This window comes from Bos mutus, chromosome 19 (genome assembly GCF_027580195.1).
Source record: "Bos mutus isolate GX-2022 chromosome 19, NWIPB_WYAK_1.1, whole genome shotgun sequence".
Lineage (NCBI taxonomy): Eukaryota > Metazoa > Chordata > Mammalia > Artiodactyla > Bovidae > Bos > Bos mutus.
This window is the reverse complement of record NC_091635.1, coordinates 14425977-14441162: the sequence shown is the minus strand read 5'-3', so window position 1 is coordinate 14441162 and position 15186 is coordinate 14425977. Positions and strand designations below refer to the sequence as shown.

The following is a 15186-nucleotide window of genomic DNA, read 5'->3' as shown; positions in this document are numbered from 1 at the left end:
GCACTCGGAGCAGTTCCGGTGAGTCCGGGGGAGGGGACCGCCGTCTGGTTGGAGGGATCCGTGACTGAGAACTGGAGCCGACGGGGTGTGGGCGGTCCCGGAGAGAGGCTCACATTCTCTGCCTTGCAGATGACTGTCCACAACCTGTACCTGTTTGACCGAAATGGAGTGTGTCTGCATTACAGCGAGTGGCACCGCAAGAAGCAAGCAGGGATCCCTAAGGAGGAGGTGACGAGAGGGCCCCGCGCCACTTGGGTGACCTCACATCTCCAAATGCACATAGTCCCAGTCCAGCCCCTTTTCTCCAAACCCTGGCTCATTCCCACCCCTACCCCGTCTCCTTTACAACAGAGAGCTAATTCTGCCCCTCTCCTTCCAGGAGTACAAGCTGATGTACGGGATGCTCTTCTCTATCCGCTCTTTTGTCAGCAAGATGTCCCCGCTAGACATGTACGCGGAGTCGGAGGGGTTGTTGAGGGAAGGAGGGAACAGATGGGGAGGGGGTACTTTCTGGAGTGGGAGGGGCTTTTGTCCCCAGAGAGGGTAAGGAGACAGAGAGAAAGGCTGAGTCAGGAGCGAGAATTCAGGAGCTGGCAGAAGCGGCCGTGGGGAAGAGAAGGTTACAGAGGTTGGGCATGGGGGCTACAGTGAAAAGTGAAGCTGCGAGGTGTCTAAGAGGGAGTCTATCTAGAGGGGATCAGAAGTATCTCTTTGGGAGAGATTCCGCTCCCATTCCTTAACATTCCTCCCCATCCCTGCAGGAAGGACGGCTTCCTGGCCTTCCAAACTAGCCGTTACAAACTCCATTACTACGAGACGCCCACTGGGATCAAGGTTGTCATGAATACAGACTTGGGCGTGGGGCCCATCCGAGATGTGCTGCACCACATCTACAGTGCGGTCAGTGCCAGTCCCTTGGACCCTGCTCCCAAAGCCTCAACAGCCATGATCACTCAGAGCCCCAAGACTCCATCCCTGCCCTACACCCTGGGTTTTCTCGGGACCTTTGTGTCTTTATACACTCCCACCTCCAGTTTCTCCTCAAAGGGTTCGCCTCCCAGCCCTTGATCCCTGTGCATTCACACACCTGTGAGGTTGAAAAGACGTGTTCAAAGCCTGGCTCTAACACCCTCCCTCTTCACAGCTGTATGTGGAGCTGGTGGTGAAGAATCCCCTGTGCCCGCTTGGCCAGACTGTGCAAAGTGAGCTCTTCCGCTCCCGACTGGACTCCTACGTCCGCTCTCTGCCCTTCTTCTCCGCCCGGGCTGGCTGAAGGAAGCACTCTACCTCACCCCTCAGAAGAATCGCTGTCTGCCTGGGGCCCAACCTAACCTGCCCTACCACCCCAGTCCCCCAGCCTCATCAAGCCCCTCGGTAGCCCTCCTAGGGGAACAGCCTAAAGCCCTTCACAGGAAGGCAGCCTACTGGAGTCCCTACACCTCCAAACCAGGTCCTCTCTACAGTTTGATCCCCTACCTGACTCTGTGAGAAGTACAGAATAAACTTTTTATCACCCTCTGGGACCTCAGCATGTCAGTTTGAGTGGTTTACCGGGGCCTGCCCCTCTCATGGAGGCGTGAACCAGGGTGTCTGCATCCTCTGAGCCAAAAAAGAGGCTTTTTCCATGGGTTTGTTAACAACAACACGACTGATGTTTGGGGCTGGGTAATACCTTGATTGGGGGGAGAGGGGGGAGGGCTGTCCGGTACTCTGTTCTGCCTGTGAAAGTGTTAGTTGCTCAGTCTTGTCTGACTCTTTGCAACCCCATGGACTGTAGCCCACCAAGCCCCTCCATGGGATTTCTCAGGCAAGAATACCAGAGTGGATTGACATTTCCTGTGCTGCCACTCACTAAATGCTGGTAGCATGCCCGCGTCCAAGTCGTGACAGTCAGAAAATGTCTCCAGACCTTGCCAAATGTCCCCCCAGGTCGTGACAGTCAAAAAATGTCTCCAGGGATTTCCCTGGTGGTCCAGTGGTTAAGACTACATGCTTCCGATGCAGGGGGTATGGGTTCAATCCCCAGTCAGGGAACTGAGGTGCAACATGCATCAAGGCAAAAAAAAAAAAAATGTCTCCAGACCTTGCCAAATGTCCCCCACGGGACAAAATAGCTCCTGGATTGAAAACCACTGGGATGGTGGAAGACAGATCGGCCTCGAGGTCCAGAGAATAGAACCACCCTCCGGGTGCTGCTCTCTGGTTGCTATGAGCCCACGAAACACTCAAGCTGCAGCACTCCGGAAGGTGGGGTTTATGCAGATAAGCTGCAGGTTTGGTCTGGGAGGCGGGCGGCTTTATGTAGATGAGGGGGCGGTGTCTGCATGTTGATTAGCTGGGCAGGCTGGCGACGCGGCTGGGAGCCTAGCGGGTCCCGCTGCGTTTTGGGCAGAGGTGGCATCTTTCTTCCGCCCCCTCCTTGTCCCTAAGTTCCTACCCTCCGAGAATCGCCCTCGACCTTCACCTTCGTCCATCTCTCCCTCTCCTCTCCGTGCCAGTGTCCCCGAATCCTAATCGCTCCACTCGTGGCACCCCCCGCGTTTCTCCTCTCCGCCGCAAACCCCGCGACCTCCAGCAGCCCGCCCGCGCGGGCCCGATCCTGCCTGGCGGCTCCCGCCGCAACCTCCTCAGCCTTCCCGCTCTCCCAGGGCTCGCGCCACTACCCCCTCGGGTGTCTCCCCTCGAGCTTCCCGGTTCCCTCTTCCTCCCGCCCCTCGGAGCCCCCTTCCCCGCCTTGGCCGGCAGGCATGCAGGTGTCTATCGCATGTACTGAACAGAACCTTCGCAGCCGGAGCAGTGAGGACCGTCTGTGTGGACCCCGGCCGGGCCCCGGGGGCGGTAACGGCGGGCTGGTCGGCGGGGGGCATGGGAACCCTCCAGGGGGAGGAGGGTCGGGCCCCAAGGCCCGGGCCGCCGTGGTCCCCCGACCCCCAGCGCCCGCTGGGGCCCTCCGAGAGAGCACCGGCCGAGGCACTGGCATGAAATACAGGTATGGGGGTGGCCTGGCCGCCCGCCACATCTGCTTCCCTTTCCTGACCCCTGAGGCTTCCTAAGATGCTGCCAGGACCCCCCTCAAACTTCCATCTCTTCTTCCCATCGCTGGCACTCCCTTACACGGTCCTTTATTTATTTATTTTTTGCTCTCTGTCCATTCCCCTGCCTAGTAGAAAATCAAGTTTACTGAGGTTGACCAGGCCTGTCAGACCCAAGGGATGCTCCTCTTTACCCCCAGGAAGGCCAGGGAAACGCAGATCTCCAGGCTGCACACCACCCCACCCAGCTCGGATGGAGTGTCCTTGGGTCGTGTCCTGGGAAGAGAGGGGAAGGAAACGGCTTCTCACTCTGGCCTGCTCAGGGTGCCTGACCCAGATATCGCCCCACATACCCCAAGGTCTCCTGCACCCTTTCTTGGTGGGGAGGGAAGTGGGGCCCTCCAAAGGATGCACCACATCTCTCAAGCCCATGCCGAGGGCCAGGAACCAGGTGGGGAAGGTGGAATGAAATGTAAACGACTTGATCTCCGAGAACCGCTGAGCTCTCAGGACTACCAGTAGGGGAGAAGGGAGGGGCTCCTGCTCAGGAGTGAGTGGAGGTCACTGATCTGAAGTGGCTTTGTCACTTGAGGAATTTGATCCCTTCCATATGGCAGCCCTGATTGGGAAGCTTAGTGGAGTACCTGGATGGGGGGGCGGGGAGGAGGGGGCTCTCTGGTTTGAAGACAGACTTCACAAGCCAACAGGAGCAGAGCAAGTAGAAAGAAGGGGGAGAACTGGTCTTTCCTCTCAAACTCCCCACCCAGGTGTCCTACCTGCCTTTGTTGGAGGCCGGTCTGCCTAGCCTATTCAAGGACCTTGCCTGCCTGAATGCCTGAACTTGACTTGGTTTACCCCCTTCCACCCCAGTATCTGCCCTCTAGCACAGCACTCTATTGAGAATCTGTTTTCACAAACTCATCACCATTAGCCAGTACTATTCCTCCCAGCCACCCTCTACCCCAACTCCACACATCCCAGAGATGACTCAAACGAACCCAGGACACACCAGAAGCAGCGTTAAGCAGGCAGCACATCTTCAGTGTGATAGGAGGGAACAGAGGCACTGGACCATGGCTCCAGAGGAACACTTCTTATTTGTTCACTTATTCTATGGCCGTGGCACTGCCCGATTCAGTGGGCCCACTGAGTCTAGTTTCTTTGGACTGAGACACCCTGAGGGCATCTCAGTCTGGAATGAGAGGAGCTGGAGGCTGATAATCTATGTCCCTAATGGAGGCTCCACCCCTTCCTGCTGCTTCTGTGTCCTGCAGGAACCTAGGAAAGTCTGGTCTTCGGGTATCCTGCCTTGGCCTAGGTGAGTTAGAAAGAAGAGGAATTAAGGGAAGGGGCAGGCATTCTTTCATGGCTGCCCGCCTCCCCCTACCCTGGTCTCATTTGCCTGGCTTCTCTCTTGCAGGTACCTGGGTCACATTTGGTTCTCAGATCTCAGATGAGGTACTGATATAAGTGATGGGACCTAGAAGCAGAGGGAGGGGGTATAAGGGAACCCAAAAGGGGGGAAAACGGACTTGGCTAGGGGTTTGGACAACAAGCATGGAGAATGGTGGACTTGAGGCTGGAGAACGGGGAAAGGGAAGTGAATGTGATAACCAAGGTTGAGGTGTGATGGGTTAGAGTGCAGTGAGGAAGGTAACTGAGGCTGGTGGTTGATCTCCAACTCTTTCTCTCACCATCCTAGACAGCAGAGGATGTGCTGACAGTAGCCTATGAGCACGGTGTAAACCTGTTTGATACCGCCGAAGTGTATGCCGCAGGAAAGTAAGGACTGGGGTGAAAGAGCTAAGTTATACTTGGAAGGCTGAGAGAACATCAGGGCTTTTTGGTTTCCCCCCTAAAGAACTCTGGGAATTAAAGCATCACTAAGTTCCAGCCTTTCAGCCAATGGGCCCCCAAAGCATGTTGGGAACTATAGTCCCAACATCTGTCTCCCTCTAGTTTTGAGGGCAACAGGGCATACTGTGCAGTCAAAATAAAACCAAATATTTCTTGGACATCAGTTATGTGCAACTATGTGAGGATGACAAAGCTAAATTTTCAAACATACCATAACCACAGCACATATGGCTTCACACTGGGAATAATAAAAACTTTGGATGACCTACCCCGTCTCTTCTGGCAAACTCTTCTGCTTATCATTAAGACTTGTCCCAGATGTCAGCTTTCCCAAGAACCCTTTGCCCAACTCACCAAAGTTGGTCACTACCCTCCTCAGCTCCCAAAGCACTTTACACTGCCCTCTGACACACGGTTCATCAATTACTGGTTTACAAGGCCATATTTGCTGCTCAACGAGGAGGGTTCTCCCTCCATAGAACTTGTCCTTTCTCATGTCACCTAAGTACCTACACGGGCTTCCCTGGTAGCTCAGCTGGTAAAGAATCTAGCTGCAGTGCAAGAGACCCCAATTTGATTCCTAGGTCAGGAAGATACCCTGGAGAAGGGATAGGCTAACCACTCCAGTATTCTTGGGCTTCCCTGGTGGTTCAGTTGGTGAAGGATCCGCCTGCAATGCGGGAGAAGACCTGGGTGGGACTTTGCAGAGACTAAAAGAAGGGAGAAGGCAACACAGATCGTTGGAAACAGATGAGACAGTATCCTCCCCAGCATCACTGTAGTTGGTCCCTCTTCTCTCATCCTATTCTATCCCTTCAGCACCCAGAATAGAGGTTCACTGTTGCACAACTGATATTTGTTGAATGAATGAATGAAAATGTACGACTGTAACCCTACTTCCAGGAGCCCCTTTTATTTAGTTTAGAGTGGGACTGATGGCCCAATGGACTTCTCATTTATGTTCCATTTTACAAGGGAGAAATTAGTTGAAGGGAAAGGTGGGAGGAAGGAAAGAAACTGATCCATCTTGGAGGAGTCAGTACTTCTGCCTTGTTTTCCTTCCAGGGCTGAAAGAACCCTAGGAAACATCCTTAAGAGCAAAGGATGGAGGTAAGACATGTTTGGGGGTGTGGGGAGTTGCTGGGGACATGATCATCCCCACATCCTTTTCTGGCTGGGTCTCCCATTTCTCTTTTTCTCCAGGAGATCAAGCTATGTCATCACCACCAAGATTTTTTGGGGAGGACAGTAAGTGGCTGCCTCACTATAGTCACTATAGTTAGGGAGAAGATCTGCAGACTGTGTGAAGGTGCATGGGATGGGGTGAGGAAAGCAGACCATGCACCTGCTCCCCCAGGTCTGCCTCCTCCCTGTGAGGACCGCTACCACCTCGGTTCCTCATGGCTCCAGGCCAGCCATGGTCTCTTATCTTTGACGCACCTCATCTTTGACTTATGTTTTCCTACAGGGCAGAAACCGAGCGAGGCTTGAGCCGCAAACACATCATTGAAGGTGAGGACTGGGAACCTGAGCTGGCTGAGGACGGAAGCTAGAGAAGTTGGGAATATTCTCTGAAGCTATAAGTCTGAGGCTCTGAATAGGGAAGCTGGGATTTAGGTGTCCATGGCAGAGGGGTAAGGTCTGAATTCTTAGGCAGCTAAAGCTGGAGAGCTTACCTTCCTTTCCCTGTGCTTACCCCAGGCTTGCGAGGATCCCTGGAACGCCTCCAGTTGGGATATGTGGACATCGTCTTTGCCAATCGTTCAGATCCCAACAGTCCCATGGAGGGTAAAGCAGCACCCCAACCTTGACAGCCCTTCAAAACAGAGCACTTCTTAAACCTTCAGCAGAAGCCAGGCTCTGCTCAGGAGGTCTCCCAAGTTCTACAGTGGAGGCTCAGACCCCAGGACTTGGACAGGGAGGGAAGTGCAGAGCAGATGCCAACCTCTCACAGGGATGAGTGGGGTCTTGGTGGGGCAGGTGGAGGTCTGCAGATCTGGAACTCAGGAGGCCAGGGGTCTGAGAGTGAAGCTTTCCTTCTCCTATGTGCCTAGAGATTGTACGAGCCATGACCTACGTCATCAACCAGGGCCTGGCCCTATACTGGGGGACATCCCGATGGGGGGCTGCAGAAATCATGGTGAGTGTGCCACCTACCGCCCCCGTCTCACAACTTGTTACCACCTTTCACATGGCCACTCCCAACCCCACTCTGCTGGAGGAGGGGGAGTGGAAGACAATGGAAGGAGTGCTCTGACCCCTATCTCTTCCCCGCCCCAACCCAGGAGGCCTACTCCATGGCCAGACAGTTCAATCTGATCCCTCCAGTGTGTGAACAAGCTGAGCACCATCTGTTTCAGAGAGAGAAGGTGGAGATGCAGCTGCCAGAGCTCTACCACAAGATTGGTTCGCAGTCCCCTCATCCCTGCCTTTCCCTCGGCCTCACCATCACTGAGATCCCCTTCCCACATCCGGTCCTCTCCGTCTTAGGTGTTGGCTCAGTCACCTGGTCCCCTCTGGCTTGTGGCCTCATCACTAGCAAGTATGATGGGCGAGTCCCAGATACCTGCAGGGTCACCATCAAGGTGAGATCTGGGGGCTTGGGATGGCAGGAGTGGACTGAGTGAGAAGTGGTCTTTTGATGAATCTCCTTGGCCTCCAGGGCTACCAGTGGCACAAAGACAAAGTGCAAAGTGAGGATGGCAAGAAACAACAAGCCAAAGTCATGGACCTCCTCCCCATCGCTCACCAGCTGGGCTGCACTGTGGCGCAGCTTGCTATTGGTGAGACACTGCCAGCCCTGGACCCTGCAGGGTCCTTGTCTCCGCCTAAGAGCTACCAAACCACAGACTGGTTTGTTCCTGGGCGGTCCTTCTTCCTCAGAGACCCCTCTGAAGTCTGGGTGTTCACTGTTTCCCACCAGTTCTCTCTCTCTTTTTCCTTCTCGGGCCCAGCGTGGTGTCTCCGCAGTGAAGGGGTCAGCTCGGTCTTGCTGGGGGTGTCCAGTGCGGAGCAGCTGGTGGAGCATCTGGGCGCCCTGCAGGTGAGCGAGGGACTCAGAGCCAGAGCTCATCTCTGTCCCCTTCCCCAGCAGTCAAGACCTTGATGTCCAACCCAGAATGGGCCTGAGGTGAGTCACCTCACTTTGCAAATGAGTGGTCCAAGGGCGAGAAGGTAAAGCAGAAGCACAGCTGTGACTTCGCCGCGCTGTGAGGCTCCCCGGGTCCTCGAACCTCCTGCCCTCTTTCAAGGACCCTGCATGTACCATTCTCTCGATCACCCCATTCAATTCCAGGTGCTGAGTCAGCTGACCCCGCAGACGGTGATAGAGATAGACGGGCTCCTGGGCAACAAGCCTCATCCCAAGAAATAGTCCACCTGGGACGCAGGAACCCGAACCCGAACCCGAAACCGGATCCGGTTCCACTGCACTCACAGAAACGCGTCTCCGCCTCTGCCTCCCTCCCGCTCCGGATCCCTCCACGCAGCGGCAGAGACAGGGCGACCCCGCCCACTAACGAGTTCCAGCTTTGAGTAGCGATAGCATGAACAAAGCCATATCCTCCCGCAGTGGGGCTTGAGAGGGAAAGTAGTCCGCCGCCCCCTGCTACGTCCACCTAGGCCTTCCTGCTAATCCTGGGCATGAGCTACTGGGCCGTCCCCTCTCTGCTACTTGGTCTCGCTCCTTTTCTCTTCCCGTAATCGCCAAGGTCCAGGGAAAAACAAAAAGGCATATACAAGACCTATGCAGAGTACCTCGAAAGTGGCCCTTGAAATGTCATCAAGGAGTTGTGAGTTCTAATAAGAAGTGAGTTGTGGTGTCACCTGGAAAAAAGGAAATGGGACTCTTAAATTCGTTACAAAGGAAGCCAGGCTGGTCCTGGCAGGAAGTAAATGATGACTTTTGGGAAACCGGGACCCTGCCTCAGCCAGGACGTGGAGAAAGGCATAAAACTAGAATTCGTATTGATGCTTTGTTCTTGCGGAGAGGGGTAGACTGGGGAGTGCAGTAGCAAAGCATCAGTGAGGGAAATTTGATGGTCAGTGTATAGAGTGTCCTGGCGGAAGTGGCCAGGGAAGACCTTGGAAAGCACACTGGGCCTCACTTCGCAGAAAACAGTGACAGCCTTTAGTCACGGCAGGGAAATGGGGCTAACATAAAAGGTCTGGAGATAAACTTTTGAGCCTTGAGCAGGACTTCCTACCTGGCAGGGGAGGACTGTAGTCTTCCTCCTGGCAATAATCTTAAAGCAATAATGATGGCCTCTCTTGTGCAAGACTTCCCAGGGAACTGTAAATAAAATCTCAGCTTGATCATTACTTACTGCGTCTGAAATTGCTGGGGGTTGAGCGTTAGGCTCTCAGTCTCACCTGTTTGACCCCCTAGCCCCCTGCCAGTAGAAAACTCCAGGACTCTTCCTCTCCACTGCTCATGTACCTTAGTGAGCCAGGCATCTTGCTCCTAGTCACTGATCTCATCAAAGACCAGGTTTTCTTCTTTCAGTCACCACATGCCTTGGAACCCAGAGGTCTGGCTTCATAGCTGTGTTGCTCCTCCCTCTGACACTCTTACTCTTGTTTTGTTTTGAAAAGTTATATTAGCCAAGTGTCTTATTTCCCTCTTTCCTGATACCCAATGCATGCCAAGTTGATTGAGCCATGGCCGACTCTTTGGAACCCTCTGGACCATAGCCTGCCAGGCTCCTCTGTCCATGGGGTTTTCGAGGCAAAATAATGAAGTGGATTGCCATTTCCTCCTCCAGGGGTTCTTCCTGACCCAGGGATCGAACCCATGTTTCTTACGTCTCCTACATTGGCAGGCAGGTTCTTTACCACTGGTGCCACCTAGGAAGCCTGATACCCACACTATCCAAAACACTGTCTGGGTGGTTTTCTTGTAGCTGAGTGGGAGGCACTGTTCTCAGATGGAGGACTTGGGGAAGGAGAGGTAAAATGAAAACTGGTCTATGGTTGAAATGATACAGGGAGAGAATAGAGCTGTTATAAAAAGAAAACAAGCGAAAGATCAGGTGTGAGAGTGGCAGAAAAGCAGAATCAAATGGGATTATGTCAGATACTTACCCTTATTCCCTAAAGAACTCTGATTTCCCTGGGACAGAAAGTGGGTGGAAAGTTACAACCTTTACTGATCACAAGGCAGGGGAGGATGAGCTCTGCCTTCCTTAAAATATAACCTTACCATCTCCCTTCTTCCCATCCTCACCCTTCCTTGATCCTGAAGCTGGGAGAGCAGAGTAAAACCAATTTCCAGAAGAGAGAAGTCAGCAGCATGCCATTTACTGGATTAGCAACCAACCGGATCAACTAATGAACACTTACATCCACTATCATCTCCCACTCATTTGGGAAGACTGTGGAGGAAACAAAGAGGTAAAATGTATGACTAAACTAAGCTTAGTTATTCTGTAACGAACATAGGAGAATTTATAAATTCAAAATGGTACTCTCCTTAAATAGTTACCTTGGAGGGTCATGAACCTCCTTCATTTAATGCCTCTTTCATTGCTCAAAACATTTTTTAAAAGTCCTCTTAAAATTACCTTCAGAGGCAGTTATAAACCCCTTGTAAGAAAGCTTCCTTTATTGTCACACCTTGTTATATAGGCCATGCTGCTCCTCGTGTGGGATTTTAGTTCCCTGACTGGGGCCCCCCTGGGCAGTGAAAGCGCCAAGTCCTAACCACTGGACCGCTGGCGAATTCCCTCACATACCATATTTATCATTCACCTCATTCATTAACTGAGTGAGAACTTACCTATTGGGCCCTACTGTGGTACAGCACAGGGACACAGTGGTGAACAAAACCTGGCTCAGCAACCTTTGTGGAGTTTACAGATGGGGAAGGCAAAGTAACCCCCAAACACACACACAAACTTAGGTTGTCCGAAGTCCAGAGGAAAGCACTGGTGTTACCAGAGTGTACAGTGAGTATCTGACATGGTGAGGCTGCAAAGAGAGCTGAAGGATGAGTGGGTGTTGCTAAGGTGAAAGCAAGGTTAGGGGAACAGCACACGGGAAAACCTTGTGGGGGAAACAAACAGACAAGTCAGAGGTCTCCAAAGGCTGAATGTCTAAAGAAGAAAGGCAAGCAGAATGTGAGACTTGGTGGTTTCAGAGCATGTTTGGCCTTGTAGGGACTTCAGCATATTATCTTTATCCTAAGGACAGCAGGAAACCCTCAAAAATCCGTTATCTTGATACACAACAGATCACCCCCCAAATTTAGTGGCTTAAAGAAACATTTTAAAACTATTTTTACTCCATGATTCTGTGGATTGGCTGGGAGTGTCTTCTGCTGTTTTCACCTGGGCTCGTTCACGTGGCTGCATTCAGCCCATAGAGCAGCTGAACAGGAAAATCCAGTGACCTCACTGGTACACCTGGCCGTTAGTGCTGGCTGTTGACTGGGGCTCCTCCCTTCTCCAAGTGGCTTCATCCACCAGCAAACTTCCTTACATGGTGGTCTCAGGGCAGTGTTCCAAAGGCAGAAGCCATAAGGCCTCTGAAGGAATGATGCTCCAGAACTCACACATCATCATTCTTGCCACATTTTATTAGTCAAAGCAAGTCATGAGGTGAACCCAGGTTCAAGGGAGAGGAAACAGATCCCAATTCTTGATGGGAGAAGCAGCAAAGTCACATATCTTAGGAATTTGGGGGTATTAAACCATGACTCCATTAAAAGTTTGTTGTTTAAAGAATGTTTATATATTTATTTGGCTGCACCAGGTCTTAGTTGAGGCATGCGTGAGCTTTAGTTGCACAAAGATCTTTCTTTAGTTATGGCCTGTGGGGTCTAATTCCCTGACCACGGATTGAACCCAGGCCCTGTGCACTGGGAGCTCAGAGTCTTAGCCACTGGACCACCTGCTGTAAAAGTTTTTGTTTTTAACAGGAATGGAAGGGATATGTGGTGGTGGTGGTTTAGTCGCTAAGTTGTGTCTGACTTTTATGACCCCATGAACTGTAGCCTGCCAGGCTCTTCTGTCCATGGGATTCTCCCATGGGAGGCAAGAATATTGGAGGGGGTTGCTATTTCCTTCTCCAGGGATCTTCCCGACCCAGGAATCGAACCTGGGTCTCCTGCATTGCAGGCAGATTTTAACAGGAATGGAAGGGATATATGGTAGGACATAATTAGGCTTGAGTTTTGGAAAGATCGCTGTAAGCAGTGTGGAGAGAAGTCTGCAGAAGGCCAGAATAACTGTGGACAGACTGGTGAAGAGGCTTCTGTTTACAGAAGAGATAATGGCAGCTTGAACCAGGGTGGTATACTGGAGGTAGAGAAAAGCAGATGAATTAGTTTTAGGAGGCAAAATGTACCAGGCCTAGTGATAAGGGAGGTAAAGGAACGTGAACTCAAGGAAGGGATCTAGGTTTGACACCTAGGTTTCTGGTATTGGGTAAAGAGATAAGAAAATTGGAAGAGATGCTGCTTTAGGTGGGGAGATCATCATTTTGGATTCTTGATAAACAAGAAAGGAAGCTGAGCAGGTGACTGGATAGTCCAGGTCTAGAGCTAGAAGGCTTTGGCTACCACTTTAGGAGCATTTATATAGTCAAATTTACCTTAAAAGACTTAATCACCAACCAAAGATATTAAAAGATGTGAGATCTCTAAGCACCATTACAAAGAGAAGTTCCCCCCAAATGTGAGTTATGACAGCATCATTGGAATAAATAGCTTCCTCCAAGTAATCATAAGACAATAATACTTAGTTCTGAAAAGATATAAAATAATTAAAAATAGTGATATATCTTCTCACAAAAGATTACTCTCTAAGGTTTAAAGAATCTAGTTTTTAAAAACCAGTTTTATATTGCCTGTTACAGCCAGTAAATGCCATGAGTGTGGAGAATCCCATCTTGTGTTCACCAAAAGAAATAGGGGTTGAGAATATTGTGCCTGGACCATCAGTGGTTAAGCTGTGCACTTCCACTGAATGGGGTGAGGATTCTATCCCTGGTTGAGGACTCTAAAATCCTGAATGCCCCACGGTTACCCAAAAAAAAAAAAAGGAAAAGAAAAGAATATGTTGGGTGCCAGAAAGTTAAAGTGAACACAATATAGGAGAGGGCGTAAAATAATAATAGCAGCTAATATGTGTTTACTGAGTGCCAGGCATCATTCTAAGCACCTTACATATGTAAGCTGATTCAATCCTATTATCATCCATATTTTATAGATGAGAAAGCCAAGGCCCAGCGGAGTTAGGTAACTTGCTCAAAGTGTCACAACTGGTAGACTGGGTTTAGGCCCTGTCCTATGAACCTCCACAACAGTGCCTAGACTGTGGGTCCAGGAGAGGCAGGTGAGGCGGGAGCTGGGGGTGGGTGCGGCACCAAGAGGGAATGTGGGCTGTGAATACTATGTCCTGTTTACCCGTGGCGGAAGTCGGACCCCTGAGTCAGAGCTTAGGCTGGGTTGCTTTGCTGGAGCCATCATGGTGTGTGGGTGTCCAGGCCTAGCTACTCAGGAAGGAGAAGATTCCCAGCATTCCTGGGCCTGGTATCTAGGGCCTTCCTTAGGTTGAGATGTCGGCTGGGAGTTCAACAGTTTGAGGAGAATAAAATTTGGGAAGCCAGCCTTACAAGAACAGAGGGAGGTTGAATATAAGGGCAATGGAGCGCAGCGTCTGCTCAAACGCCCGGGGACCTTCTAAAGATTGGGCAGAACGGGCAGTGTCACTGGCTTAGGAAGTATGTTGTGAAAGAGCCTGAGAAACCCGTGCAGTGATTGAGGGCTCAGGCTCAGTAACTGGGAGGTTGCACACAGTACAATTAAGGAGCGCTGGCGCTGCGTGGGGGCATTAAGGAAGGCGTGCCTAGAGTTGGAGGTGCCGCACCTCCCCGTCCCCAGTCCAGGCACCACCTAGGCGGCCTCCCTGCCCCAGCTTCGCCGAGGCATGCATTCCGGACCTCGCACCTCCACCACCCAAGCTCGTGCTACCACGGGGAGGAGCCTGACTGCGACGTGACGTCGCGAAGGGGCGGGGTCTCATTATTTAAAAGAGGCGAGAGGCCGCGGGGCGGGCCCCAGGACGGGCCCGCTAGGTGTGTCCACAGAGCTGGTCTCGTGAGTGACGCCCTCGAGTCCGCGGCGGGCAAGATGCAGCTCCTGGTGAGGATACCGTCTCTTCCAGAGCGCGGCGAGCTGGACTGCAACATCTGCTACCGGCCTTTCAACCTCGGGGACCGCGCGCCCCGCCGCCTGCCCGGGACGGCGCGCGCCCGCTGCGGCCACACGCTCTGCACCGCGTGCCTGCGCGAGCTGGCGGCGCGCGGCGACGGTGGCGGGGCGGTGGCGCGCGCGGTGCGCCTGCGCCGCCTCATCACGTGCCCTTTCTGTCGCGCGCCCACCCGGCTCCCGCGCGGCGGAGTCGCGGAGATTTCTGTCGACCCGGACTTACGGTCGCGCTTGGAGGCAAAAGTCAGGCGCGAATCTGATGAGGCGGGTGGCCACGCGAACCGAGAGACCGATGACGAGGAAAAGGAGAGCGAGAAAGGGGCGGGGCCTAGGAGCGCAGGGTGGCGCGCGCTCCGACGGCTCTGGGCCCGGGTGCTGGTGCCCGTGCGCGGGTGGCGGCGCCCGCTGCCTAGCAACGGTGAGGGGCCACCCGAGAGGCCGTGGAGGGAGAGCACCAGGGAACGCCGGGTTCGGCAGCGTCTTTCCACTGACCTTAACCCTCCTCCTTTCCCCCAGTGCTGTACTGTCCAGAGGTCAAGGACTTGGCCCACATGACCCGCTACACGCCGTGACCGGGGAACTCTGAAGCTACGGCAGAAGAAAGGTGGGAGCTGCGTTCTCGGGGGCGCGCTGTAGTACTGATGGTAGTCTGATGCCAAGACTACCACCCGTCACATCCTGGATTGGCATGGATGAGGGAGGTGACCCAAGGGCAGGAGGGAACACCCTGGGAGGTGTTAATACTGCGCTGCAGAGGCTCCTAGGCGAATCGCCCCCGTCTACTGACTGTGCCAGCCTTGCGTATTTAGGATGGAGTGGCTTAGGGATGATGGAAACAGTCTCCGTTCTCGGGGAAGAACAGACTGTTTCCCTAGCTGTGACTTTGGCTTTTCTCCAGGGCAGCTCTGGTGTGTGGGAGCAACAGGTCCCATTTTAGCAATTCTGTGTCAATGATTTTAAAGATGGAACGGGAGAGAAGAGGCCGATTTTCATGTCGTGTTAATCTCACTTCTCTAGCACTTAAGAGAAGTGAGAAAAATACACTGTATCCACCCTACCCTCCTCCACTGGTATGCCTACTGTTTCCCC

The 15186-nt window shown here is 52.8% G+C and overlaps 3 protein-coding genes across 3 annotated transcripts; all 3 read left to right on the top strand.

Annotated features, from left to right (window-relative positions):
- Positions 1–10: 10 nt before the first annotated feature.
- On the top strand, positions 11–1523 carry TRAPPC1 (trafficking protein particle complex subunit 1). The gene is made up of 4 exons (XM_070389434.1): positions 11–228; positions 380–450; positions 762–900; positions 1145–1523. Exons 1-4 carry the CDS (start codon positions 130–132, stop codon positions 1271–1273), a joined length of 438 nt encoding a protein of 145 aa, XP_070245535.1. The 5' UTR covers positions 11–129; the 3' UTR covers positions 1274–1523.
- Positions 1524–2352: 829 nt separating this feature from the next.
- Positions 2353–9192, top strand: KCNAB3 (potassium voltage-gated channel subfamily A regulatory beta subunit 3). The gene is made up of 14 exons (XM_005894810.3): positions 2353–2989; positions 4307–4350; positions 4453–4490; positions 4735–4814; positions 5955–5999; positions 6093–6137; positions 6358–6401; positions 6591–6677; positions 6944–7029; positions 7175–7295; positions 7380–7474; positions 7552–7672; positions 7844–7932; positions 8185–9192. The coding sequence occupies exons 1-14, from the start codon at positions 2748–2750 to the stop codon at positions 8260–8262; spliced, it is 1215 nt and encodes a 404-aa protein (XP_005894872.1). The 5' UTR covers positions 2353–2747; the 3' UTR covers positions 8263–9192.
- Positions 9193–13965: 4773 nt separating this feature from the next.
- Positions 13966–14701, top strand: RNF227 (ring finger protein 227). The gene is made up of 2 exons (XM_070389428.1): positions 13966–14515; positions 14614–14701. Exons 1-2 carry the CDS (start codon positions 14020–14022, stop codon positions 14667–14669), a joined length of 552 nt encoding a protein of 183 aa, XP_070245529.1. The 5' UTR covers positions 13966–14019; the 3' UTR covers positions 14670–14701.
- The last annotated feature ends 485 nt before the right edge of the window (positions 14702–15186 follow it).